Genomic DNA, 26933 nt, shown 5'->3' with positions numbered 1-26933 from the left:
TTGTGTTTGTAGTCACCCTTTGTGTAGGCCTCTGTCAGCTTCTGTAGCTGTGGTTGGTTGTCTCAGGGTGATGCCAGTTGGTGTGGCCACGCCCATAACCCCTCCCGCCTTCACAGTACCGTATGAAGAGTGGAGCTGAACTGCTCCTGGTAGATCAGTGTTTTTCTTGACCAGATAAATCATTCTCTAGGAGCTTGAGACATGCAATCTGTGTAGCCCTGCCCTGCCACGCCTTCTCATCCATCAATAAACCCTACTCCCATCGCAGTCCCCCTCTCCCCGCCTACCCACCACACCCCACTGCTCCCTCCTCCATTTCACTCCTGTCTTAAGCTCCTCAGCTGTACCACCCAGTACCACCCCCAAGCCGCTCCTCTCCCCTCCTCCCCGTGCGCTGTAGTTCCCCACACCGCGTTTGTGACGGTTGTGTGACGCAGGTACGGAGGTGCGGTTGGTAAAGACGTCCCCCTCTGCTCCTCCGCAGGTGAACGGCATCGACCTGCGAGGCGCCACCCACGAGCAGGCGGCGGCAGCGCTCAAAGGGGCGGGGCAGACCGTGACCATCTTCGCGCAGTACCGACCAGAGGGTGAGTGTCAGCTCCGGCGACCGTCTGGGCGGGGGGGGGATGGGGGGGGGCTGGGGGGGAGCGGGCTGAGGTTATGGGGCTTTCAGTGTTGCCGCAGTAGCTCATCCTCTGGGTTTCACTTCATAGAATCCTAATGATGTTCACTTACCTCAGCCATCTGTACGAAACATCTTACCTGATTCATTTACTGTTTATGGTCAACTGGACACCTTACTGCAGAACTATAAAATACCGCAATATATTAATATTAAACATATCGTATGGTACAAAAATTATGTGGTAGCTGAAGAAATATACAAATTATTGCCATTTGGCTATTACAGTATTTTTTTTGAAAAACATTGCTATGAAACCTATGTATAATTATACATTTTTAAAGTCCATATCAGCAATATGTGAACTTTAGAAATATGGTGTTCCATTTCTGTGAGGGCCTGTTGGTTGCATTAGCATCCGGTGAAATTAAACGAATCGCCCGCTTGTGGTTACGGAAGGCAAGCTAAAGAATGGCGCGCGACAGACGGCTCAGTTATGAGACCGGGCAGAAATGTGCGCAGGTAGGGTCCGGTTAAAGGGTCAATGACCCAGCTGCATGTCAGAGCAGTGTTAAATGCGCAGTGTTAAATGCGTGGTGTTAAATGCGTGGTGTTAAATGTGCGGTGTTAAATGCGTGGTGTTAAACCTCCTGGAGGAGAGCCAGGCCTGAGCCCTGCCTGTCTCCCGCCCTCCCTGCCTGTCGGCTCCGGCCAGATTAGCAGGCCCAGATAGCCCAGTGTCTCCACCCAGCCCTGCGCGGCCTGTGTCCGCTCACCCGCTCTGATAGGGGTTAGTGAAGACAGGGCTCTGTTAAACAGCCTGGCCTCACAGCGCTCAGCAGTCAGGTAGGAGCCTGCAGCCGCCGGGGCGTAGCTTTGAAACGCAGGGATTCGGCCAGCTGTTAAACGCGGGGGTGCGCCCAGGTCTGCCGCCTCTGCGCCATCACCATGTGACCTCGCATCTCATCTCAGCGTTCAGTGGTCAAGCGGCTGAAAGTATTTTTTGTGACAGCAAGGCGCGGCCTAGCTTTAACTGCGCATTATTACATTACGCTGTGATCGTTTGGCAGACGCTCTCGTCTAGAGCGACGCACAGCAGTGGAGAACGGCCGAGTTGCTCTCAGAAATGCGCCAGCATCATATTTGTAGCTGTACTTTTATATGCTGTAGAAATGTTCTCTGGAGGTTGACCGCGAATAACTGCCCGGGAATAGACGGACACCGGTACTGACGACTGCTCTTTTTCTCCTCCCGCCCCCCTCCTCTTCCCCCCCCCCCCCAACTCGTCAGAGCTCGCTTTGTGCTCCCCGAGACGGGCTCCGCCTCCAGCACCAGGTTTGTAACATGTGACCAGCACCTGGGTCAAAGTTCAGTCTGGCCCAGGGGCAGCTCAGCATGTGCACTTGCACTAAGAGGGGGCGGGGTGAGGAGGGGCGGGGTGGGGTCACTGGAGAATGTGCACCGAGCACCCTGCACTGCTAATGCTGCCTATTTAGCACTGGTGTGTCCCACCTGTGCCTGCACCAAACCCAAATGCTCCGCCCCCTTCCTCTGTCTTACTCCTGCCCCTCCCCCACTCATCACGCCCCCCCCCCCCCCCTTTACCAGGGGAGGTCACTTCTTGACTGAACCCAGGAATAAATAAAATGGGTATTGGACATTGTTGTTACCTTTCCCATAGAAACCAGATCAACGGTGAAGGCGATTGGTGAATTGCTGTGCTTGCTGGGTTGCTGACTGTATCCAAAAGGCACAGCCTGACAGTGTCCGCCAATTGCTGTTGCCGTAGTTCTGTATGCTGTTACCACTATGCTCCATGATTGTTGGAGCTCCTTTTTGGTTTCTGTGTGAAAGGTGTAGACAACCTTGTCCTGTCCCTATTGCATCATTCCTGATTAAACCATGATTCTAACCCCCTTCCCCCCCCCCCAAATATAAACACATATGAAATGAAACTCTGAAATGAATGAAGGTGTGAGGATATTCACGGAATGGTACTGGAAAGGGAAAGTGAGTTTGAGTGCATGAGGGTGGAGGTGTTATTCTCCTGTCAGGCAGGTCTCAGTGAGTTTCCCTCTGCATTGCAGTAGTGTCTGTTTCCCCACTGCTAATGCTGCAGTCTGCAATGAGGAGAACAGCTGCACCCCCCACCCCCCTCCCTGTAACACACATCGCCACTCCCAGTCCCTGCAGCGCCCCCTGCAGCTCGGCTCCCTCTTGCGCTGTCCCCTGTGCGTAGTGCTCATACGCTGCTAAGCTCTTCTCCGCCCCCTCTCTGTTACACACCTGCACCCACATTCCCTGCTACACTCTCCCCCACCGTCTATTACACACCTGCACCCACATTCCCTGCTACACTCTCCCCCACCGTCTGTTACACACCTGCACCCACATACCCTGCTACACTCTCCCCCACCGTCTATTACACACCTGCACCCACATACCCTGCTACACTCTCCCCCACCGTCTGTTACACACCTGCACCCACATACCCTGCTACACTCTCCCCCACCGTCTGTTACACACCTGCACCCACATACCCTGCTACACTCTCCCCCACCGTCTGTTACACACCTGCACCCACATACCCTGCTACACTCTCCCCCACCGTCTATTACACACCTGCACCCACATTCCCTGCTACACTCTCCCCCACCGTCTGTTACACACCTGCACCCACATTCCCTGCTACACTCTCCCCCACCGTCTATTACACACCTGCACCCACATACCCTGCTACACTCTCCCCCACCGTCTATTACACACCTGCACCCACATACCCTGCTACACTCTCCCCCACCGTCTGTTACCTGTACTCACATTCCCTGCTATGCTCTCCTCCATCGTCTCTCGGTTACACACCTCCACCTACATATGCTGCTATGCTCTCCTCCACCTCCTTTCAGTTACACTCTTCCACCCACATACCCTGCTACGCTGTCCTCCACCCCCTCTCTGCTGCGCACCTCCACCTACATACCATGCTACACTCTCCCCCACCCCCTCTCTGCCACACACCTCCATCCACATACCCTGCTACACTCCCCTTCACCCCCTCTCTGTTAAACACTTCAACCCCTGTACCCTGTACGCTCTCCCGCACCCCCTCTCTGTTACACACCTCCACCCCATACCCTGCTACACTCTCCTCCACCCTCTCTGTTACACACCTACACCCCCATACCCCTCTTCTAATTAGTTACCCTGTACAATAGCACTGTGCCCCTCTCTAAAGCACTCCCCTTAGCGTTTAGCTCAGTCCCTGTAAATATCTCTTGTAACCCCCAATCCCATAATACTCCCCAAAACTTTTTGCCTCCGCTTGCTCTCATATCTGACAGCCACCACTCTCTGTAATGCCATCCTCAGAGTACACAGTGTCCCTAATCCGCACTCTTTGTGAAACACTGAGAGCCACTCCCCAGCACCTATAAGTCTCCCTGATCACAGTCCATCCCCTTTGCACATATGTAACATATGTCATTATTGTGTAGCACTGTTAATGGACCCTCAGCTGGAGCCTGTGCTATTTTCTAAGTCTTGTTTCATAATTTTTTAAACATTTTTTTCATTGTTTCATTAGTACTTTTCTCATAACCATTCGTGATCAAGGAGCAGGTGTGTGTTTATATCAGCTACAGAGAGTGTGTTTATTGTTAGCTAGATTGGTTGTGCTGGTAACTTTTGTTGCATTTTGAGTGTAGCCCTTATAAAAATTGTGCCAAGTGTCAGTAACCCTGCCCGGGCTGGTGGAGATGAGCTTTGGGTGAACTGACCGCTCACGCTGGTACGGTCTGGGGTTCTGGAGTCTTCCTCGCGGCCCATTGCCTGCTGAGCCGTTGGCCGCTTATTTCCGAGTTGACAGACCGTGGAGCTCGGGGTGGACAAGGCCACCCCTGTGCTTTTTCTCTCGGTTTTCGGGGAGCTTGGATCCAAACGTGTCCCCTGGATATCAAATTGAAGCACTTTGGCTCGTAGCTGGGTGTCGGTACGTACGCTCAGCCTCTGCAGGGCAAGCTTGGTGCTGGGATTGGGGTCCTGGCACTGCCTCTGGGCACGGGGCACCGGTGGAAGCTCATAAACCCCAGCGAGGGTGCCAGCTTTGGCTGAGGGTTCTTTCTGTGCCGTGGGACGCTGCTGCCCGTCCAAGCCCTCACACAGCCGCAGGACTACGGATATATTTCATTAGCATTGTGCCCAGGGCTCTCCACAGTGGCCCAGTCGTACTGAAGCTCGCAGCTGCAAAGGCGGACGGGAGAGCCAGCGCCTGGGTTCACCTGTCAGGTTCCACACGTCCGTTACCCCAGTCAGAGCCCGTAGTGCAGGGCCCTCACCGTTCTGCTGGGCTCTGTGTGTTATGGCGGCGGCCTGAAGCCCCTGATACGTTCTTTATTGCTTGTCGCATCTGAAATGTGTGAGACCTGCTGACCCTGTAAGATGTCCAACTCTGAAAATGGTGCTTTTACAGCTTTTTTTCAACACCTTGTGTGTTAACAAGGTCCCTGCCTCACCCGCAGATGAATCTGAAATGAGAGGCTGTGTTTAGTGGCAGGAGTGGGGTTTGTCCCCAGTCTAGGGGCTCTGAACGTGCCTGCTCTGTGCAGTTAGTGGTGTTTTTGTGCTTTCACCGTTAGCAGTGAACAGGGCGTAGTCTGCCTTGGGCGCGGCAGCGTTTCTGTTCTGCCTCCCGAGCAGCTCCGTGTTCATTAGATCAGTTCCCCCGGGCCCCGCCGGCGGTCCTCTGTCGCTCTGCGGGGTGCGGAGGCCATTGATTACCAGGGGAAGTGCAGCTCATTAAGCTCGGAGCAAAGTGCAAGCGTGCAGTTCTGGCGAGGACGAGCCCCGCCCCGCCCCCCGGAGGGTTTCGCCGAGCTCCCGTCCCTCCTCGAACCCGGCCGCGGGCCGCCCAGCGATCGCCGCGCGGTCGCCCGTCCCTCCCGGCGCCCGGCGACGCCCTGTCCTTTCCGTGACATTCCCCCGAGGGCCGCCGGCTGAAATGTCAGCCAGCGCCCCGCCGACAGAGCGCTCACGCGGGCCACACGCGTCATGTGACCCCGTCTGATGGGTAATGCTCAGGGGGTCTGCAGTGCACTACCGACTAATACATGCCCTGCGTGTGTGTGTGTGTGTGTGTGTGTGTGTGTGTGTGTGTGTGCGTGCGTGTTTGTGTTTGTGTGTGTGTGTGTGTGTGTGTGTGTGTGTGTTTCTCTGTGGGTCTCATTCATCTTCACCGTCTGCATTATCATCAGATGATGGTATTTTGCATCCCTGGATGTCAGCACACAGTAGGGTGAGAACCCCACGGCGAGGGGCTGCTGGTGCGTGTGGAGATGGGGACCCCGCTGGTGGTGGCTGAGCTGTGTGGAATTCCGCAGTGCACCCAGAGTGCAGTTTGCCACTGCATCACATTTTTTGTGGAGCACTTTGAAAACTCAGATTTCTCAAGTGGTAGAGGGAAAATTTAAATAACAATTTAAAACAAATTCCTTGGTAAGAGGCACTCTACAACATTACCCATCTCAGCTGGCAGATAGCGTTAGCGTAGCTGGAAGACCAAGTTAGTGTAGCGGGAAGACCGAGTTAGCGTAGCGGGAAGACCGAGTTAGCGTAGCGGGAAGACCGAGTTAGCGTAGCTGGGAGACTGACTATGTACAGATGAAGCTTTTTGGTCTCTGTTGAGCTGTCACAGAACCCCCCACAGCCGGGAGATAAGGCAGAAACACGCAGAAATGAGCTATTTACAAGGGAAAATGAGTGTTTAACCCCTGCAGTGTTCGTTTTGTGCGTTTCCACTTTATAATAAATGAAGCCCTCTGGCTGGTGTCACATACATTGTAGGTTATGTTCTCCATACCGCGTGTATTGCACACATTATTATAATTACAGAATCTATTTCTGTACAGTATCTGTATTCACATAATAAGAATTCTTGGCCTCGGTATTATTTACAGATCGATCACATGCAATGTTATCCTTCTCTGTCAGATTCACTACATTATTTTTGGATTTGTTTGCAGCCATTTTATTCAGCAATGGCAGAACTGACAGAAGACAGCCAAGTGAAAAAAACGTATCCATTTATAGCCTTCATTGTCCTGCAATGTCAGCAGAGTCAGATATTCCTTTTCAGTAGAGATCGTAGGACATACTGAATGTGCAGGGCATTAATAATTATTCCAATCCGTACACAGTGGAGTGGAATCAAAGACCAGTTTCCTCGTGCTTAAGTATACAGTCATTCATCACTCTCCTTCATTGACACCTTGTTATTCTGCGTTATTATATTTGCAGATGGACACTTTAGGTAAACATTTTTGTTGCACAGTGAGTCACAACTCTGATATGTACAAATGATGACAATATTTATATGTTTTAATGCTATGGAACTGAGAAACTGTGGGAAAATGTGAAAATGTGTGTGCTCCTCTAGCTGCAGTACTCTTATAAATTGTTCTGGATTGGAGGAGCTCTCCATTGCTGAACGTTTTCCTCTCCAAAAAAACAGAATGGGTAGCCTAGTTAATGATCGGTTCATTAAGGAAGGATGCCGACGGGCGGCGGCGTCTACGCCTGAAATCGCCAGATTAAGCCGGACATCTTTGCGCCCGTCAGAGGTGAAGAATCGATACCCTTCGCATTGAAAGAACCGCTTTTCCCGCTCTCCCCCTATCAGCGTCGGCCTGGCGACACCTCGCACTGCCGCCATCGCTCTCCTCTTTCTTCAGCTGTCCTGTCAGCGCTATTCAGTCTGTTACTCACCCGCTCTCAGCGGCGCTGATGTCACGGCCGCTAATGGCACTTTGCGTCTGCGTTGTCTGAAGCACGGTCGAGCCTAAACAATCAACCCGTCCTTCACCCTGAAAAGAGGTGGCAGGCAGAAAAGAGAGAGCGAGAGAGAGAAAGCGCATTGTGTCTCACGAAAAGCCTGTTGTTCTGTTTCGGGTTTGCTGTGGACTTAACCTGTCTGTACTGTGGTTCGCATTTTAAATTGGCCTTTTTTTTGTTTAATTGTGGGATTTAAATGAGGCGTCACCGAGGCTTGCGAGTTCCGCTGTGCGTTTCCCCGTCTCTCCCCTTAGTCCCCAGCCTCTCGCTTACAGAAGCAGGCTGGCGGCCGCAGCTTTGTTGCATTATACGTAAATGTCGGGCGGTGGTGAGTCAGGGGAGGGTTCGGCTGTGCCTCTGACCCGTCCCTTGGCCGCGCTGCGCGTGTTTATCCGGCAGGATGCAGATGTGCGGCTTGCCGGGGCCAGTTGTGGCCCCCACCCCAGCCCCCCCCCCCCATGTTCCCCCTGTTTCGCCCTCTGGGGAGAGCCGCTCTTTATCACGGGCTAACCCAGGCGGGGGTCAGCCAGCGCCGGGTGGACCCCTGACTCACGGCCCCTCACAGGCCACGGGCCGGAGGCGCACCGCTGACCCCTTTCCCCCAGGCCTGTCGGAGGGTGCTTCTGTGTTACTCTTCCTCTCCCCCGTAGTGTGCGTCCTTTGCTCAGAAGCCCGGTGCCTCGCGCTGCCTTCAGCCTGAGGGCTAGCTTGTTAACAGTGGGTTTGCGTATTTTGTCTTGGGGTGGAGGGGGGATTTTGACCAGGGAGGGGCGAGCTTCGGTGACTGTCCCGTGTGCCCGTAGGATACCACCCCAGGGCTGGTGAGTAGAGCCACGGAAGGGCACTTCTCCACACCCCCTGAAAGAGTGAGCTGGATACTCAGAAGTACTTTACATTTTTGTAGCTCTCATAACGTGGACCATAGTGTGCAGTGTTGTACTGTGCAGTGGTCAAGGGGAGCCTCCTTTGAGGTCTCATCAGTCTAAACAAACATGCGTTTTCCTTCACTTTTTTGTGGTAGACATAAACAAACATTGCTTAAGTGACTTTTGTTGTTTAAGTTTTTTTTATTTTTTATTTAACCGCGTTTCCAGCCATTTGGATAATTACAAAAAAGCATTAGAACTGGAAAAAAACCCACCATGGTTGCCCGTTACTGAACGATGTTGGAAAACTCGTGCAGCGCAGTTACAGTGACGAGTCATGAGTCTCACTCTCAAGGGGGAGTAAAGGGAAAGTAAGCTCATCTGATGTGTGAGCCTGTGGTTTGGCCAGGTGAAGGGCATCAATCCCTCATTTCTCTGGCGTGCGGCGGGGAGCGGCGAGACTTCGCGGCCGCGGCCGGTTCAGCTGCGCAGCTCCCTGAAACAGAGACGGGAGACCGGCGGCGAAGGGCTCGGTGGAGAGCGAGCGACCCGCCGATTGGTGGAGCTGTCATACCGAGCGTTTATACCGAGCCTGCTGATCTTCAGCTCCCTCCCGAACCGTCGCTGCTCCTGAACCGTTGTCTTTTGCTCAGATCGTAAAAGATAATTGGCTCTTGTATTTTGGGTGACTTTATTGGGTCAGAGTGACCGCGCCGGGGCTGTTGTCAGAGTGAATCTTCCCCCTCCTGGAGGACGGTAATGACCAAGTCACTTTAACCCTCTATAGCGTACATTTTGGTTTCATATTGAAAAAAAATATTCTACTTTATTTTTTGGATTGTGTTGGAGCCCTGATAATGCATCAATGATTTATTTAACTTTTACCGCCCTGCCCCCAAATAATTTATTGCCTCGGGGCGATAGTCTTGCATTTCCTGAACATGTATTCAATGAAAAATGGTTGTAATAAGGACTTTTTCCATTCCTTAGAAAATGTTTTAAGGGCATATTAACAATGTACGCACGTACTAGAATGACACTTTAGGCAATATAATAAACAGCCATTGTTCAATTTTAAAATATCAAATGTGAACCATCATTGCATGTCAGTATCTTAGGAAATTGTGTGCATCTCATTTAAACATTGAAAATGTATTTCATGAAGACAGAACAGATCATGATCTCTCTCACTGGGCTGACCCCTTTAATCTGGGACACACTTCTGTACTGGTTCCATATTCATTTTACAGGCTTTTCATGAGTATCAGGAGTTAATGGATTTCATACAGTTTTCTTCTTTTTCCAACCCCCCAGGAAATCTGCATGGCTGAAAGTATGTGGGAAATTGCTGCCAAATGTAGTGTGAATATTGTTCTTGGCATAGAATAAAATCCAGCTGATCCCATTTGGAGTATAATGAAACCCAGCTGATCCCATCCCAAGTCTTCTTGTCATTTGCCCTGGTGCAAGATGTAATTGAATGGTTAATCGTGGAGGACCTTGGCCCATAAGTTGAAGAGACTCTACCTGAACGCTAAGAGTTCTCTGCCAAAACCCCCACGGGTTTGGAAGACCATGCTGGACAGGGAACTTGATGGAATTAGACATGCACAGAGCTTTGCAATCTATCCCACAAAATTGGAACGAAAACTTTGAGTTGAAATTGAAAAAGAGTAAAAGAGCTAGTCCTCTATGACTGAGTTAAATACCATCTTGTGCTGATCCCTCCCCTTGACAGTTCTGTGCAAAGCTTAGTCTGGGGTGTGCTGGGTTAATTTGTTTAGCTGTCTGATCTCTGGGCAGTGTATATTCTTTTTAATGGCCCATATCCAATGCCCTGCTGATATGATTTGGCACTGGTATTAAAAGCAGTAGCCCACCTATGCCATCATTTTAAAATCATATTGCATAACTTATTTGCTCAGATAATCTCTTTACCCACAGAAATTTGCATAGGTTGCATTTTTGTGTGCATTATCCATGTAAGCAGCTAATTGCTTGCAGCAGCAAGTCAGGCTTGCTCAAGGGCACAACCACAGTGGCCCACTAGGGATTTGAATCAGAAGCCTCTTCCTATCTTTTCCCCCATTTTCTCCCTGTTTTGGAATACCCAGCCATATACACACATGTTGCAGTTTCCACAGCCGATGAAGGAGAGTGTAGACAAGCTGATGCTTTTCACACCGTCGCTCACAGGCCAACCTCACACAGACATGGGTCGGAGGAAGACACTCCATGCCTCAATCGAGCCCAATCAGGGTCGCTGGAGAGAGATTCGATACTGGCCAACTGAACACATAATCCTGGGAAATGCCTCTTTCGCTTTATGGATCAGGACAGTGTAGAGAGACGAAGAATGGGGTGTGAAAGAGAGAATGGGGAGAGCGAAAGACGAAGGTTGCACGGCCGGATTCGAACCGCCAACGTTGCAGCTCGCAATGAGCATGTTGGCAGTGCCGTACATGCCACGCCATGAGACACCTTGGCGTGGCTGGCATTTGATCCAGGAGTTTCCTTAACAAGGTGAGCCACCCAGCAGCCTCTACCTAGGGATACTTTGTATCCTCTAAAGGATTATAGGCTCTGTTGCTGTTTTTGTGCTGTGTCTGTATCTGTATAAGGCTGCCTTTCAGAAAACTCAGTGAAGTTGTTTATTTTGTTGGTATGCAAAAATCATTTCAACACAACATCAGAGAATAAGCCAATTGCTCTCATTCTTCATTAGATTTCAAACCTGCTGATATAGTGCTCAGTTTGGCACTGCACATTAATTAGGTAGTGATCCTAATGCAGATATGTACATTTTGGTGGTCTTAGAGCAGGATCTGAAATTAACACCCCCACCCCCATCCCCACCAAAAGTGGGTAGATTGTTGGATGTGGTGGGCAATCTTGTCAAGTCAGGTTTTCTTTGTATTATTTTAACAAATATTTTTTAATAAAACATGTTGAATTTCTATAATTGGATACGGTTACAGATTTGAATGTCGCCCGCGCAATCTGAAGGAAATGCCACAGGCTATAACTGCTATGTCACTTTTGATCAACAGTCAGGACTTCACTCTTTGGTGTTGGTATTGGCCAATTAAGAAGAGTGTCAATCAAAAAATGCACCCAAATATTTCCAGCCCACTCTCTTCACTCTGCTTGCTCACGTTGGAGACAAGCGTGTGAACCTAAAATATGTGGTGACATTTTCCTGGAATAATTCAGCCTCCAGAAATAATCCAAGAAACTAGGGATAATGGGAACAGTAAGAAAGAGGTACTTAAGTGAGAGATGGAGAGTTTCGGGAAAGGGGAACGGCACTACTGGTTGGGTTATGATGCAGGCACAGGCAGATTTTACATTGTGCACCGGGAGCTAACCTCTGACAACAGAAAGCAAAGTCCCTGCTGTTATAAGGGCCTGTGTTTGTAATTCTTATGTTTTTACACATGGTGTTTTTTATAATTTATTTATTTATTATGAGTGTCAGGTAGAAGTTTTCATCTCCCTCCCACAGTGGCTTGTGGAGAAAAAAAGTTCATTTCAGACCCTGTTTCACAGGTAGAAGCAGAGATATCTTAGATTGATATCGGAAACAAAGAATGAAGAGTCCCCGCAGGTCTGGCAAACGTGAATTCTGTGTGTAATTGGGTGTGTGTGTGTGCATGTGTTGTGTGTATGCACGTGTGTGTGTGTGCGCGCGCATGTGTTGTGTGTATGCATGTGTCTGCTTGCATTGTGTGTGTGTGTGCGCGCTCCTTTCCCTAATGAGGATCCTTATGCCAAAGTGTGGGTCTGCTGTGGGAGGAGGCGCTGCCAGTTTGGCACACTGGACTCTGTTTGGCACATCAGCAGCCAATCACTGCGTCGGCTGCTGGCAGAGATCACCTCATCTCCACAACCCCCCCAATCATCCAGCTAACCGTCAAGAGCCGGCTTCTACCGAGCCTGACTCCCTTCTCCTGCGCTCTGTGTGTCCCACAGCGCGTGCGCGTGTGTGCGCGCGTGTGTGTGTGTGGAGCTGTGTGTGTGTGTGGAGCTGCGTGTGCAGAACCGTGCTGGAGACGCAGCGTCTGTTTGAGGGAGTAGCAGTGGCAGGAGGAGAGCCTCGGTGAACGAGGCTCGCCTTTGCGCTGGGTTTGAACGACGCAGCTCGCCGGTGAGTTATTGAGAATCGCGGCGCGTGCACTTTGTTTTCGCGGCTTTTGCCAGTCGCGGTTTTGTTTATAGGAACCGCTCCTGACATCTGGGAACTCGCCGCGGATTGGATTTCTCGCTCATTCCTTCCCCGTGGCTGTTAAATGACTGCGCTCATTTAAATTCTGTTGCCGAGTTGTTGTTTTTATTTCATTTAGTTTTTATTTTTTTAATTGTGTTTTTCTCTAATTAATGGAGCGTTCGTGGTGCTTTCTGGGAAGTTGAATGCATGTAGATTTTCCATGCATCGAAGTGTTCATTTTAAATTCAGATTCGTCTGTAAGCAGTAATTCATTCAGAAAAGGTTCAGTGCAATCAGATGAATGGATGTTGGTTTCAAATGCTCTGCGTGATGCTGTACAGGCTTTTGAATACTTGCTCTGATGTGAGTATTGCTTCCTGCTATACTGAAGCTAAATGTAATTCTGATATACCGTCTGTATCTTTGTTTTTATCCTCTGTGAAAATCATTTCTACTTGACTATCTCCAATCTTTCTCTCTCTCTTTCTCTTTCTGTGTCTCTCCCAAGATGTGTGGGTTTTTCTTCTTTCCTTTCTCTGTGCCATTCAGTCCTCAGCATGGGCACTCTGGATATCCACTCTGTTTTGTTCAGGGCAGATTAGGCAGCACTCCATGTTTCTTTGCCATTCGGGGAACTTTGCGATCTGTGAGGGAGGACCAGAGGCGAAGACAGGGCGACTCTTAGCTCCTTTAATGCCGTTGTATGAGTACTGCATGGCTGAAGAAATCTCTGTTTCCAGTTAGTACTTTCCCTTGGGTTAGTGTTTTCATGAATGCATCTGAAACTGTTTTAGTGGGTGTGTGTCACTTTGTCCAGTAAAGGAAAACATTCAGAAACTGCAGATATTCTTCAGGAGGTTGTTTTGAGCCAAATGGATATATATTGTCATCATTTATGTGCTGTGTGCTAAACCCTAGTTTTGGACTGTTTTGCTCCTAAAGCTTAAAAGGTGTGTGTGTGTTTGTATGGCATGTACAGATATCAGTTTTTTTTTGCAAGCATGCATGTGTTTATTTGTGTGTGTACCTTTTACTGTATTTATTTGTTTGTATGTTTGAGTGTATGTGTACCTGTGCACGTGTGTGTGGTCTTGTATGCCTGTGCGTGTATATGAGTGTTTGTGTACCTGTGCACTCGTGTGCGTGCTTGTTTGCCTGTGTGCACATGCAGTGTTTCTGGGTCTGTGAATCTGCGTGATGAGTACTGGCTGTGTCCCTACAGTGCAGCCTGGCTCCCGTAGCCCCGGCTGGGCAGGAGCCAGCCTGTGGCAGTGGCTGCAGGGCTCAGTGCAGCGGTGGGCTGGCTGTTACCCGGGCCCCTGTGGGTGCTGTACAGATGAGACGAGTCGCCCTGCCTCATTAGCTGCCCGGGCTGCCACTATCTGATGCAGGAACATTTCATTAATGCAAAATGGAGCTTCCCGCGGTGTCTCTCTGGAGCTTCACGACCACATTCTCTTCCTTCTCACTCACTGACCGGGCACACAATTACCCCTCACGGATATTACCATAATTCTGCTCAAACATAGCGATGAAGCATTTCATCCAGATTTATTTAGTCGTTTTTCATTACTCCATTTAGAATGTGACCCACAGAGCATTTGTTATAACCATGAATGAGTTTATTTTAAAATGACATCTAATTTAATGTCCATATAGTGCACTGGACCAGTCTGTATACGCAGTAGTGTGGCTGCTTTTGGACAGACTTGGAGTTTGAAGCTTAGATTACAGGCTGTGCAGCACAGCACAGCATTCTTAGCGATTGTAGCACAGTCCTCAGTGCATTTTCTTGTTTGTCTGTGTGATTATTCTGTTTATGTCTTTTTCACCTCATCCAAAGTCTGAAAATAACGAAAAGCTTTCAGTGCTGTGAAATGTGTTTGTGTGTGTGTGTGTGTGTGTGTGTGTGAAAGAGGGATATTGTGGCAGAGAGAGTGTGTGAATACATCCTTTACAGGATATTTGCTAAATTCATGTTGTTCTCAAAAAAAAAAGTTTTTGGGTGTTTTATTTTTTGAAGTCTCATTGTTTTTCCGCTGAGACTGAGCCCTGACTTCTCTGCTTCGGCATTGCTGGGGGTGTTGAGCCTGATTCCCATGTAATCAGGAGATGTTTGACACTGCTGTTTTTGCGCTGACCAACCTTTTGTCTACTGCTTTATCAGACTTCATGTATTAGCAATAATTTTTTTTAGCAATCTGTTCAGACAAGGTTTTACTGTAGATGTTTTCCTGAGTTGAGCCTTAATGGGATGGTGTCATAACATTGAATCTTATCATTTACGATATTCCGCAGTAATCTGTCCTGTATTCTTCCTGTGGCAATATATACAGCCAATTGATTTTTTAAATCACAGTGTCTGTTTAAAGAGAGAATATACCGCAGCCTTGGTCAGGTTGACATTCAAAAGGAAAGTGCCATCTTAACATTTTTCTTTTTCAGAATAGCATTATGAAGGTGACATTTTCTCTTTTCCTGTCTATTTAGGAACTCTGTGTGCTCTGTATTTAATGTGCTTTGTCCAGAGCCAAATATTGCATGCATTCTTCCTCAAATACATTCATCAGAATCATAACCTGCAATAAAGCTTTCAGTTAGGACAGAGTGGAAGAATGCTGAATAGCTGAGGGATTGGTATTGATAAAGGAACTCTGACATTCTGAAAGCTGCTTCTCTTGAGATTTAACGGAATGACCTTGGTCGCTCGGTGCCTTCGAAGCGGATCGTTTGATTGGCCCGGCGGCATCGATCCGTCGGCGTCTGCCCGCGCGGGCCAGGCGCCGAATCTCCTCACCCCAACCCGTTTAAGAACCCGAAGCCCAGGAGACAGCGGGCGGGGCGACGCGGGTCACCGGGGCTGCGTTTGGGGCGCAAGTCTTGTGACGGAACTTTTTTTTCCTGTCTGTTTCAGAGTACGGCCGCTTCGAGGCTAAAATCCATGACTTGCGGGAGCAGATGATGAACCACAGCATGAGCTCCGGATCGGGATCACTGAGAACCAATCAGAAGCGCTCGCTCTACGTCAGGTGAGATGCACTTCTCCCCCGGTGTGTTGTCATACGTCAGGGTTTTGTGCATACTGTATGGCAAACTGAGTTTTGTTCTAACATTACATTTGGAAAATGCAGCAAATATTGCCTTGGTACATTATTTCTTGCTTAAACAAGAAAAAATATCCATATAAGCACAACGCTTAATAAAAATTTTTTTTTCCAAATGTAGTTAAAATATTTATGTGTTTCGAGAAGGCCTTAGAAACCAGTGACCAAAATCTGATGGCATCATTGTATCCGATTGTATTCATAGATGCTGTACTGTGTGCATTACAATGAAACTTAGATAAATCTTTATAGCATAAGTAGTAAATCGTTGCATTGTGTAGACAATCTTTGCTTTCTCTGTGGTGGCTGGATTTTCGGTTCACTAGTAGAGAGAGAGTAGCATCCAAGGGCAAATAGTGTGGAAGTACACTCCCTTATTTGGCAGTTAATATGGTTAACCTTTAGTTGACTTTTATCATTTGACTTTGAACATATTTAGAGTCCCCAGCAGTTCTCAAGGGGGAAGCGAATAAAGCTGCGTAAGTTATTTTATTGAAGTGGTACCCTGTGGTAGAAGGGGAAATCTGCATCACTGCTAAAGTTGAATCACTGTGACCTGAAGCAGGTCTGTGGTGCACCAGTGAGGTTTGGGGACTCTCTCCTGCTCCAGTCAGCACCATGGAGAGCGGCTGCTTGATTGTTGGGAGCGTCCCACCAGAGCCAGGCTGCCCTGTTTAATGGAGAGCGCGGTGCGCTATTGGACGTTTGCTTTCACTTTAACAGATCTGTTTTACTATGCCCTTTTGTGACTCAAGTTTTTTTTTCAACTATGTGCAAGTCTACTTAAATGATATTATAATAAGCTGTAATGTGTATAAGATGACACTAAATAGTTTTGTGCGTGCGTGCGTGTGTATCTGTGAGTTGTGTGGGTAAGAGTTATTTGGTTTAGTGCTTTCACTCTGGTTAAGAGCACCTGCTAATTTCCTACACGCAGTGGGAGTGGGGACGCTCGCGGAGATGGAGTGCTTTTGTGTGGCATCTGCACAGACGTCCCGGGCAGCACGCGGCCGTACGAGGGACGTTTCTGAGCATCGCACCAGCGCGCCAGGCGCTACATCCGTTTGTTTCTGACAGACGGGACTCAAGCCTCGCCGCGCGCAGCCCGCTCGTTTCAGGCGCAAGGCTGGACCATCTGTTAGCGGCCCGGCTGCGATGACTGAGCGAGCGGGAAGGGACTCTGTCTCCATCCTGAGAGCACACGGTGTGACGTTCTGGAGCCAAACCGGACGGCCCATTAAATCAATACGCTGCGGCTTGCAACTACAGATCGCCCACCCCCGGGCAACGCTAAGCTTAACCCGTTGGGTAATATGGCAGCTTAATAGACACTTAATGGAAAGAAGCTGGTGGCTAAGAGGGCCCCCTCGTGCTAAGCACAGGCCGCAGCGCAGGGCGGCAGTGTGCTCCAGACGAGCTGTATCCCAGCCCTCAGCAGGTGATCGAGGGCTAGCGCGGGAAGCGACGCCGTCTCCACAGATCGAGCCGCGCAAACGCTGGCCCTGCTAGCGCTTCGCGACCCTGCTGCCGCTGCTCCCGGTGACAGACGGCGGCCGTCCACAGGACGGGCCATCGCAGCTGGGCTCGGACGCGGCAGATGCGAAACGCGGGGCGGCCAGAAATTGCGCTCGTTCGACTGTGCTGCCGTCAGAGGAACAGGAAGACTTTATTACAAGGCCTGCAGGCCTGTCAAACGCTACCTAGGGAACAAACAGCCATTTCGCACGGCGAGCGTTACATTTTAATAAGTCTCTCAGTGCAGCTGGGTTTATATGTGTTCCCGTCCGTGCATCCAAAACTCACTGCAGCGGTTTGAACCCCTGTTGTAGTCAGAAGCTGATACACCGCGTGCTATTGACGTTACCGTTTTGAAGAAATGGCGTGAAATTGTTAACCGACATTAACATTTGCTGTGTGGCGCATCCCCCATGGTTAAATAAGCATGACACCATCCACTCACAAAAAAATAAGTGCCCCGTGCCTTCAAGCTAAACTGCAGCACGTGCAGCAAAAAAATACTGACAGAAAGAAAGTAGTCTATGCACTAGCTTTGCGCTCCTATGAACAATGTTATCTCTACCCAGACATGGACAGTGCTCCCATTCACAAGCATGTTCAACAGAAAAAGATGGGACCTTGTGTGTGATCTGTATCATTTAATTTGCCCTGTAAATGCACCTGTCCTAAATACGTACCTCAAAATTCATGCATGCAGTGGTGGAAAAATAGCATAAAATCTCTGAAAGAAACAGGGGGGGTGGCAAGCTAAAGAGAGAGCATTTCTACGCAGAATGTAAATTACACTGCGTGGGAAACCTGTGCACAGACCTATGCAGTGATCCGAACCGGCGTTATAATCAGAGACTGATAAATCTTCTTCCTTTGACATTAATTTGACATTAAATTGAGTGGAACTGTAACATGGATACCATTCAGTTATACTGGAGTAGCGCCTTGTAACAGGTCAGTCATTAATTCCAAATGGTCGCCCGTCTAAGCGCTACGGTTGCGTTGCGTTCGTACGGTTTCTTAGGCTTGGGTGTGTCGGGCACTCTAAATGTACCAGCCCAGGCTGCTCACATTCCTCGTACTAACGCTCGTGTACTTTTTTTTTTTTTTTTTTATGTCAGTGTGGCATTGTCGGGTTACCATGACAACGCCATTGAGAATCCTTCTTCCCACTCCCTCCTGTTCCCGTCTAAATGAAATGGGCTTCCAGGTCTCTCGTTTTACGCAGGGCCAGTTTCTCTTTGCCTGACAGTGGCAAGATAAACCTGTCACCGTCAGCGGAGTAATTAACGTTAATGGAGCCCTTTCCTCAGACTGGTGAATTAAAGGCATGTTTTATGCCGCCCAAATGTGCGATCTCAGCTGCTCTCGGATGCCCACGGTTACTGACAGTTCAGTGCAGTTTGCTGTATTCTGGAACAACCGCAGTACCTGCTCTTCTAAATTTGGAATGAATGAATGAATGAATGAATGAATTCCTATCAGATTAAATTTCTATCGATAAATAATCAATTTATGGTTGATTTGTTGCATGTTATATGTCCAATTCCCTCGCATATACCTATGCTTATGCTTATATTTACGCTTGTCTTTTTTTTTGGAGATGTATTCAGTTCCTTGTCAAATCAGATGCATGTCGCATTTCATAACTAGTGTAATCGCAAGAAATCTTATATGAATCAAAATCTGTCAATCATAAGTAGATGTGAATCGTATGTGGAGGTTGTTAGGATCAGCTTCCACTGATGTATGATTTGGATGTCGGCTCTCTAGCGTGGATCTTCTGTTAACAACATTCTACTGACCAATTGCATCCCATAATTACCATGTGGGAGTCGCGAGCCTGTTGTAGAGCTGATCGCCAGGTCAGACGGAAAACTGAGTGCAACAGCCTAACTATAAATCTACTGGATGTGCTGCTGAGATTACCTCCAGATGCGTCTCAAGGTAGAACTGGACAGATCCAATCCGTGTTTGATTTCTTGTTTTTAGACCACGCTTATCAAATAGAGCCCATCCAGTTTGTCAAGAAATCAGATATGTCGTGTAAAACGTCAAGTGTAATTGGGGCCAGGAGTTACCCAGCGTTATACCTTGTGAGCGCGCTGGGCTGTCGCCCTGACCCCTGATTGGCCACGGCCTTCCTCAGACGCACGCGGGAGCCGAGGCTCTGGGTCCCTCAGTACGTCTCCGAGGCTCTTTTGTCAGAGATGATGGAAGTGTTACTAGCAGCTGAATGAAGACAGCGAGACAGAGGGATGACTCAGCACTTTTCCTCCCCGGCCGTACTGAAATGGCGCTTAATCTAATGACACGCTCTTTGTTCTCCGATTTTGCGAGTTCAGCATTTTGCTTGCGTGGTAGGACAAGGGTATTCCAAAGGGCAGTACGACAATAACAACTTAAAGGTTTTCAATTCCCCATGGCTAATACCCTTAGGAATCAAGATGTTACGTGTATTTTCTGTCTTTTTATGTTTTTAGAACAGATTCATTTCATGTACGTACTTATCAGGGTCAGTGTATAATTTAAAGCATTCATGACTATCTTGTGAAGCATTGTTCCCAGCTACCTAAACTAGGTAACGAACGGGCTGCTTTTCATTGATAGTTCCGAAGATTAATGTACCTCATCATTATGCATTGTAGCAGAGCATGAAATATCTCACTGGAGGTCTTTGCTCCTGCAGCCATTCTGCTGATTTGTGTGTACTGTATTCTTGTGTGCATGTGCATATGTACTATATATACATACAGTACACCCACATACTGTACATATTACATGTGAAGTATGAATCACAACAACCTGTCTTTTTTCACAAGATGTGCTGGAGGTGGGAGGTGAGATGTGGTAATAGTGCTTATGCATTAGAATTAATATATGAGTGAATTAATGAATGAAATCTTTATATTTCCTGAAGTTAATGTGTTTTCCACAAAGAGCTGAGCAAAAATATAAAACATAATAACGTTAGACGAGACTGGCAATTCACCATTTAGCACTGGGTGTCAAAATATCATATTTTTAAAAGCCTATGGCATACAATAATGAACAAATGGTCCGTACTATAATAACAATAATATTATTATATGTTTTGAATGGTCAAAAATGAATCAAAAACAGTATCAGTTGATGAGTTGGATACTCTTGGGTATGACATAAGCGTTCTCTTCATCACGCACACACATATACATGCATACGTACTGTATGCAGTGTGTGTGTGTTTGTTGGTTCCTCTCTCTCACTCTGAGCTGGGAGCTGTCAGGGGTCCCTCAGGTTGTGTCATCCATGTCTGGGAGGTAATCGTGACTGTGGCTGTCGGACCTGCCACATCCAGCCAGGCGCTGATTTTGAGCAGGCCAGCGCACGTCCGGTCTCATCTACTCTGTGACCCAGACGGATCGCAGCCTCGAGAAAAATCGCTCTGAGCGCTGTCTTTATTCCCCTCCCTGCCCCCTGTTCGGCATGCAAGCCCACTTCCCTTTCCCTCTCATTTTGAGCACTTAGTTTCAGTTTTAGCAAATAATTGTGTATGAGCCTCCCATCCATCCATTCACCATCAATTCATCAATCTATCTATCTATCTATCTATCTATCTGTCTGTCACAGCAGGTCCTCCCTTCTCTCTGTCCTGTCTTTCATTCTCCTTCTCTGCTCAATCCACTTTCTCTCAAAGCAGCCACCATGTCTTTTTTCCTCGTAGTTTATCTCTCGGGCTCTACTGAACATCACAGGAGTCCGGCCAATGGTCTGGGCGATGGAGCGTTCCGTTAGCAGCAGGCTTCAGCGGCTGCACCGCGGGGCCAGATATCCACATTCAGATTAGCATCGGCTCCAGCGCACAGGAGCGCAACATGGCCGCCAACAGGCAGGCGCGTGGCCCCGTGCACATTAGCACAACATGGCCGCCAACAGGCAGGCGCGTGGCCCTGCGCGCAGGAGCACAACATGGCCGCCAACAGGCAGGCGCGTGGCCCTGCGCGCAGGAGCACAACATGGCCGCCAACAGGCAGGCGCGTGGCCCTGCGCGCAGGAGCACAACATGGCCGCCAACAGGCAGGCGCGTGGCCCTGCGCGCAGGAGCACAACATGGCCGCCAACAGGCAGGCGCGTGGCCCTGCGCGTAGGAGCACAACATGGCCACCAGCAGCCAGACGTGTGACCCCGCACGCAGGAGCACAACATGGCCGCCAGCAGCCAGACGTGTGACCCCGCATGCAGGAGCACAACATGGCTGCCAGCAACTAGACGTCTGGCCCCAAACTCACGGAGGGAACAGAGGCGGCTGGCTCCCTTACGTGCGTCACTAGGCTGATGAAACATTAACCTAATGCGGCGCAGGAAGTGCCGAGTTCACCAAGCAGCTCTAATCTGCTCAGAGTGCCTCGTGTGTTTGGACGTATTTCTTCATCCTGACAATGGAGGAGAAGAACCGAACTTAGCAAATGAGCTGCTCGGGCTAGCGAAGCATTTCATGCTTTGGAGCTCACGCACTTTGTGGAGATTTTCCTGTCTGAAATTCCGCTTTCGCTATTATTATACTTTATTATATTAATATACTATAGCAAATCTGCACCCTCGGTGATGTGCCATTTTATCAAAATAGACACTTTCCCCATGCAGTGAGAGAGGACTATAATAAAACCGCACAATACGGTGGCGTGGTCTCATTGAGGTCTTTTGTAAATCTGATATCTGGCTGTAATATTACCACTATATATTTGCATGCATTCTCAGCAAGAGAACCTCATGATGAAAACCCAATTTCAAGTCCATTCAGTTCAATGGTGCTTTATGGGCGGGGCAACCATGACAGTAATGCCAAAGTGTACATTAATAAATTACATATTAAGTTGAATTTAATTAAGACTATACAGCTGAACATGTAGATGTAACAATGAAAACAGCATCATTATTTCTCTCCTTTGTATTATGTTAGTGTTTGTTTCTCTCTCTCTTGCAAATTTGGTATGTACCTGTTCAGCCACAATTCTCACCATAATACCCTTTCTTCTAACAATTTTCCTTCGTGGAGGGAGAGATCAAAGCTCGGTGAAGCACTTCTCTCTGTGTTTTTTTTTTTTTTTTTTTGGTTTCAGTACATATGGTTGCTATGCCAACTGCCATCTCTTTCTTGTCTCTCCAGGCCAGTGAGAATGAAGTGTGTGTGATTTCCCTGTGCGTTTGTCACTGTGTCACACAGTGCACTTTCTCTGCCCTGCAGGAGGTAGAAATGGTGGGAGCTCGCCCAGGGCTTTGGCTGAAACAGCCAATCGGATCCCATTTTTGGTCTCACTTGAATGCTTTTCTGTGGTGAAAGACAGATTAACATTGCATGTGCATAATGCACACCATTAGGTTAGCTTAGCACAGAAAATGCTGTGAGAGGTCAGTGCTGGCCTGGTCATCAGATAACCTTCAGAATTTGATAAGAGGAAGGACTCGTGTGTAGCTGCCAATGTCTCCTCTCCTGGGCAATAGTCAACTCATGAGAGAACGATGGTGAAGAGAGAAAGAGAGGAGGCAGAATGAGAGGCAGAACTGCTACTTGAGTCTTTGTTGAAAAGTATTCATGCTCGCTGTATATTTTAGCATCTGCAGAGCCACACAGATGTACATCATTTGCGAAATGCATGGTTCCTGGACTATTTAATGAAGACAAGAAAAAGCAATTGCCTTCACCGGCTTTTTTCAATGAAAAGATTTGTCTCTTTTACAAGCGTAGCCTCATTCTGATAGAACTTCAGTAACACTAAGTGGCAGTCTTGCCTAAGCAAGAGTATATTGCTTTTGAGCAGAGCTTGATGGTATCTTCACTTGTGTCACTAGTAATGATGGACACATGAGATTAGAATGAGTGACCTATTTCATCCGAAAGAGGGAGTCCTTGACAGTAAAGAAAGGCAATGAGCAATGATGAGACGTGGACTATTCATAAATAAGGATTGGAAAGATATGTCTTTCTCGAAAATAACTGACTCTGCGCAACTTTTCGTAAGTACTCAAAAGTGTCTTGGCTGGGTGCTGCAAAACTTGCGAGAAAGTCTTAAATTTTGCAAGGCCATAAGATATTTTTTGTCTGTTTGAACAAAATTCCTCAGGCAGTTCTGGCAGTAGCTTGGTGAACGTCCGTGTGAGGTCCTTCCCTTGAGACTGTCTGCCAAACACGGGGCAGGTTGCTGGTTTGCTGCAATGGCTGGGTGCGCTAGCTGTCATAGCAGGCCTGTGAATCAGAATATATTGTCAGTATGCAGACAGGTTTTATGTATGTATGCGTTGTTGACTGGCATTGCAGTTTTGAAAAGTCAATAGCTGTGTAAGAAAATTGTGGAGTGTAATGAAAGTATATCTCTACCTACATGTTTTCCTCCATCATACAGTTTTTTAACAGTGCTCTAGTTGAATCCTGCATGCTTTAATGTTTGCAACAATTCACAATTGCCTGTAGAGGTAATTTTAGGTTTTAGGTTCTTTTTAGGTTTTATCATATAACCTAATTATAAAATCATTTAAACAAATAACTTGATGCCATTTTCATTTCAAGTCAAATTTACCAATATTCCAGTCTTATCTGACAGTACGCAGGCAGTTCAGTTTTTACCATCATGTTAATATCACACTCAGGAAGCGATGTTCTTAGCTCTATATTTGCATGGAAATCAGTATTTAATTAAGTGTGGCCTTGCATTAAGCCCTTATTGCCTTAAGGGAGTGTGGGGCCTCCCATTGCATGTGAAGCATCAGACACTTTTCCTCTTGCTTTTAATATCAGCAGCTACAAAACAAAGCAGTCATACGTCCCTGTGAACACGGTTGCCGTGTCTCAATGCCTGCGTCACCGGGCACCTTTCCAAAAAAGCACCGTTGTTATGGTGACAACGAGGGGCACCAGTCGGGTGTAGAAACTGTTATCTCTCTCTCTTTCTCTCTCTCTCAATCATTAATGAAAGACCACTCTCACACCACACTTTCACTAAAGCATTTGTTTTTCAGCTTGCACATGGCTAAGGATGAGACCTGATATTTAAGAAGGCTGTATTCCAAATGTCACATGCCACAGCAGCAGGATATATTTAAATGCATTTTCTAAAATTAAACTGAAAAACTTTAAACAGTAAGTAGACCGTTTGAAATCAGCCCTTTGCCCACAATGGTATGATACTACATGATACTTTTCTCCCAAACCAGCAGACATGTAGCAGCGATGCTAATTACCACCTTGAGAGCTATGGTCAGTCATGGAGAAAGAGTGGGAGTGCAGAACAGAGATATACTGTACACCTGTCCTTGCTATTGCTTTTGCAGCTGAAATCTGCCTCTCAGTTCCGGCCTTTCATCTCCCTCCTACATACCTGTCTTTCTCAAGCGCCTCCGTACAGCCTGTGTGTGACAGGAAACTCGATGTGGTCATGATGGTGGTGGTGACATCAGGGAGAAAGGTCATTGGCTAATAACCTTTAAGTATCTTGATTCTAGCTAGTAACTTTTGAAGGCTTGCCGTCCTGCCCTGCCTAGTAACCACACAACTTATCATACAGTAAGTAGCACTGAAAGGCCATGGTTTTAGTTGCTAGTGGCTTATAGTCTTCAAGGTTTGAGACAGTGACATTGAAGGATTTTGGTTTTAGCCAGCCTTAGGGCATATGTAGAAAACCATCGTATGTTAAAATGTGGTTTAAAAAAAAGCGATTTAAAAAAAAAATGGAGATGGGGCAAAAAGAGCAAGTAATTTAATCTTTTGTAAATGGTAAATGGACTGCATTTATATAGCGCTTTTATCCAAAGCGCTTTACAATTGATGCCTCTCAATCACCAGAGCAGTTAGGGGTTAGGTGTCTTGCTCAGGGACACTTCGACACGCCCAGGGTGGGAATCGAACTGGCAACCCTCCGACTGCCAGACAACCGCTCTTACCTCCTGAGCTATTGTCTTATTTCTTGCCTTTATTTTAATAAAATATGACAACTTCTGCCATTTGTCTTGTGTTTTTCATGATATCTGGTGCTTCCCTCTGAACTGTGCAACTTTTTTTTTTTTACTTTCTCAAAATTATTCACCCACCAGACTCCTCTTCATATTCCATTTAAGTAAGGAAGACAAAATTATTTCACTATATTTGATTGTTAAACTTCGTAAGCATCGTTATTTGGTTTCCCCAATCTTTTGTCCTCAAGTTATCTGTCGCTGAATCCGTTGTGTGGAGTTTGGCATATGAAAGTGGCCTTCATCCAAGCCTGGAAAGTAGACAATGACAACTTGCATTCTGTTACCTTGGAGACCCAAAAGCTGAGCTGAATGTGAGGTCAATTGTGAGTGCTCCTGCAGTACATTTTATGTCTCTAAGCTCTGCGACTTAAAAAAGCAAAGCTTAAGTGTAGGCTGATTGCCATTTGAAAGTGACAAATTTGAGTCCTGTACATTATTATTATTAGTAGAAGTATAATTAATAGTATTATGATACTAGTGATCTTGTGATTATTATTTTCATTGTTATTTCCAAAGGATGTCATTTGTGCCTTTTATAGATATCAAAACTTCTTACTAGTAACATGGGTGGTAACCCAACTACCGACAACATGCCACACAGTTTAATGATTCCTTGCAGCAACAACGATCTGAACCAGAACACTTGTTTCAGGTGGACAAGGAGATTTTTTTTTTTGGCCAGTTAATCTAGGCATTATTTCTGTAGGTGGTGTAGTTGAAATGATCAGATTAGCCATTTGGCTAGTTTTTCACTGGACCTTTAAAGACCACTGCCTCTATTTGGCCTCTAATGCCATTTCTTGCCATTGCAACTTGGCTTCTCCACCCAAGTATATACTAAGAATGACCCTGTACACTAGCCAGGGCAAATTTACAGATTTTCAGTCATTTTTTTTGTTTATGTAAGTTGGCACATCTTTAAATATGGCAGATTTTGAGCAGACAGGTCTGTGACATTTCAGCAGTGCAGGAAGGAGGTAAAGGATCGTTCATGACGCACAGTGTGACTGCTGCAACAACACAGACGTGATGAGTTGATGAGTCTAGAAGATTCCGCCTGACATCCAGGCTGGTTCAGCTGCCTTTCCTGGCAGGGTGTTCAGCCACTCATCTCTTTGGAGTATCCACTTTCACTCATCCATATGGACTCTACAGATTTCTAGCTCTAAATATATTCTCCTTAAACTTTAATATCCCCTTTTAAACTTTCATTTAGCCTACATGAGAACAGCACAGGAAGTAACATGTTTCCTTTGCAAGAACTGGGCCCAGTGATGTCAAGGGAAAAGCTTTCATTTCATAATTTAACTGGATTATTCAAGAACCTGCTGGTGCACTATTAGTCATAAATAGTTCCTGTCCTTTTAGACAGCATTTTGATTTACCTCAAGGGTACATGCTACTGACTGTGATGATGGAAACTCTATATCATTTTTTCATCGTGGCCGGAGCAGGGTTTATTTTCTCAGTCATGATGTATGGCACACTCATCTCAAGGGGGTGAGATTAAGATTGAGATATGCTATCAGTCAGTCTGACCACATTGATACATTTATTTACAGCAGGGCTGCCCAACCCTGTTTCTGGAGATCTACTGTCCTTGGTTTTCCTTTCAATCCTAATTTGGCACACCTGATTCTTCTAATTAGAATCTCAACGAGATCCCTAGCTGTTGAATGAGGTGTTCTTTGTTTAGGTTAAAGTGAAAATGTATAGGATGGCAGATCACCAGGAACAGGGTTGGGGAGGTCTGATTTTAACAGGCATTCTAATGTTGCTACAGTATGACTTTTGGGTGTGATTTGCAGGAACAG

General features: G+C 47.2%; 1 protein-coding gene across 35 annotated transcripts in view; it reads left to right on the top strand.

Annotated features, from left to right (window-relative positions):
• dlg2 (discs, large homolog 2 (Drosophila)) overlaps positions 1-26933 on the top strand; it is a 228270-nt gene that overhangs the window by 183465 nt on the left and 17872 nt on the right. For 22 of the 35 annotated variants that reach the window (XM_035432261.1, XM_035432260.1, XM_035432255.1 and 19 more), the window contains 3 exons: positions 485-587; positions 1913-1957; positions 15435-15549. In XM_035432261.1, coding sequence (XP_035288152.1) covers positions 485-587; positions 1913-1957; positions 15435-15549 — 263 coding nt within the window. Of the gene's footprint in view, positions 1-484; positions 588-1912; positions 1958-12303; positions 12461-12864; positions 12884-15434; positions 15550-26933 lie in introns of those variants that run through there. The other 13 variants (XM_035432263.1, XM_035432256.1, XM_035432271.1 and 10 more) reach the window with 3 other exon arrangements.

Source organism: Anguilla anguilla, chromosome 9 (genome assembly GCF_013347855.1).
Source record: "Anguilla anguilla isolate fAngAng1 chromosome 9, fAngAng1.pri, whole genome shotgun sequence".
NCBI lineage: Eukaryota > Metazoa > Chordata > Actinopteri > Anguilliformes > Anguillidae > Anguilla > Anguilla anguilla.
Note: the sequence above shows the minus strand (reverse complement) of the source record. Positions and strands in the feature narration are given on the sequence as shown.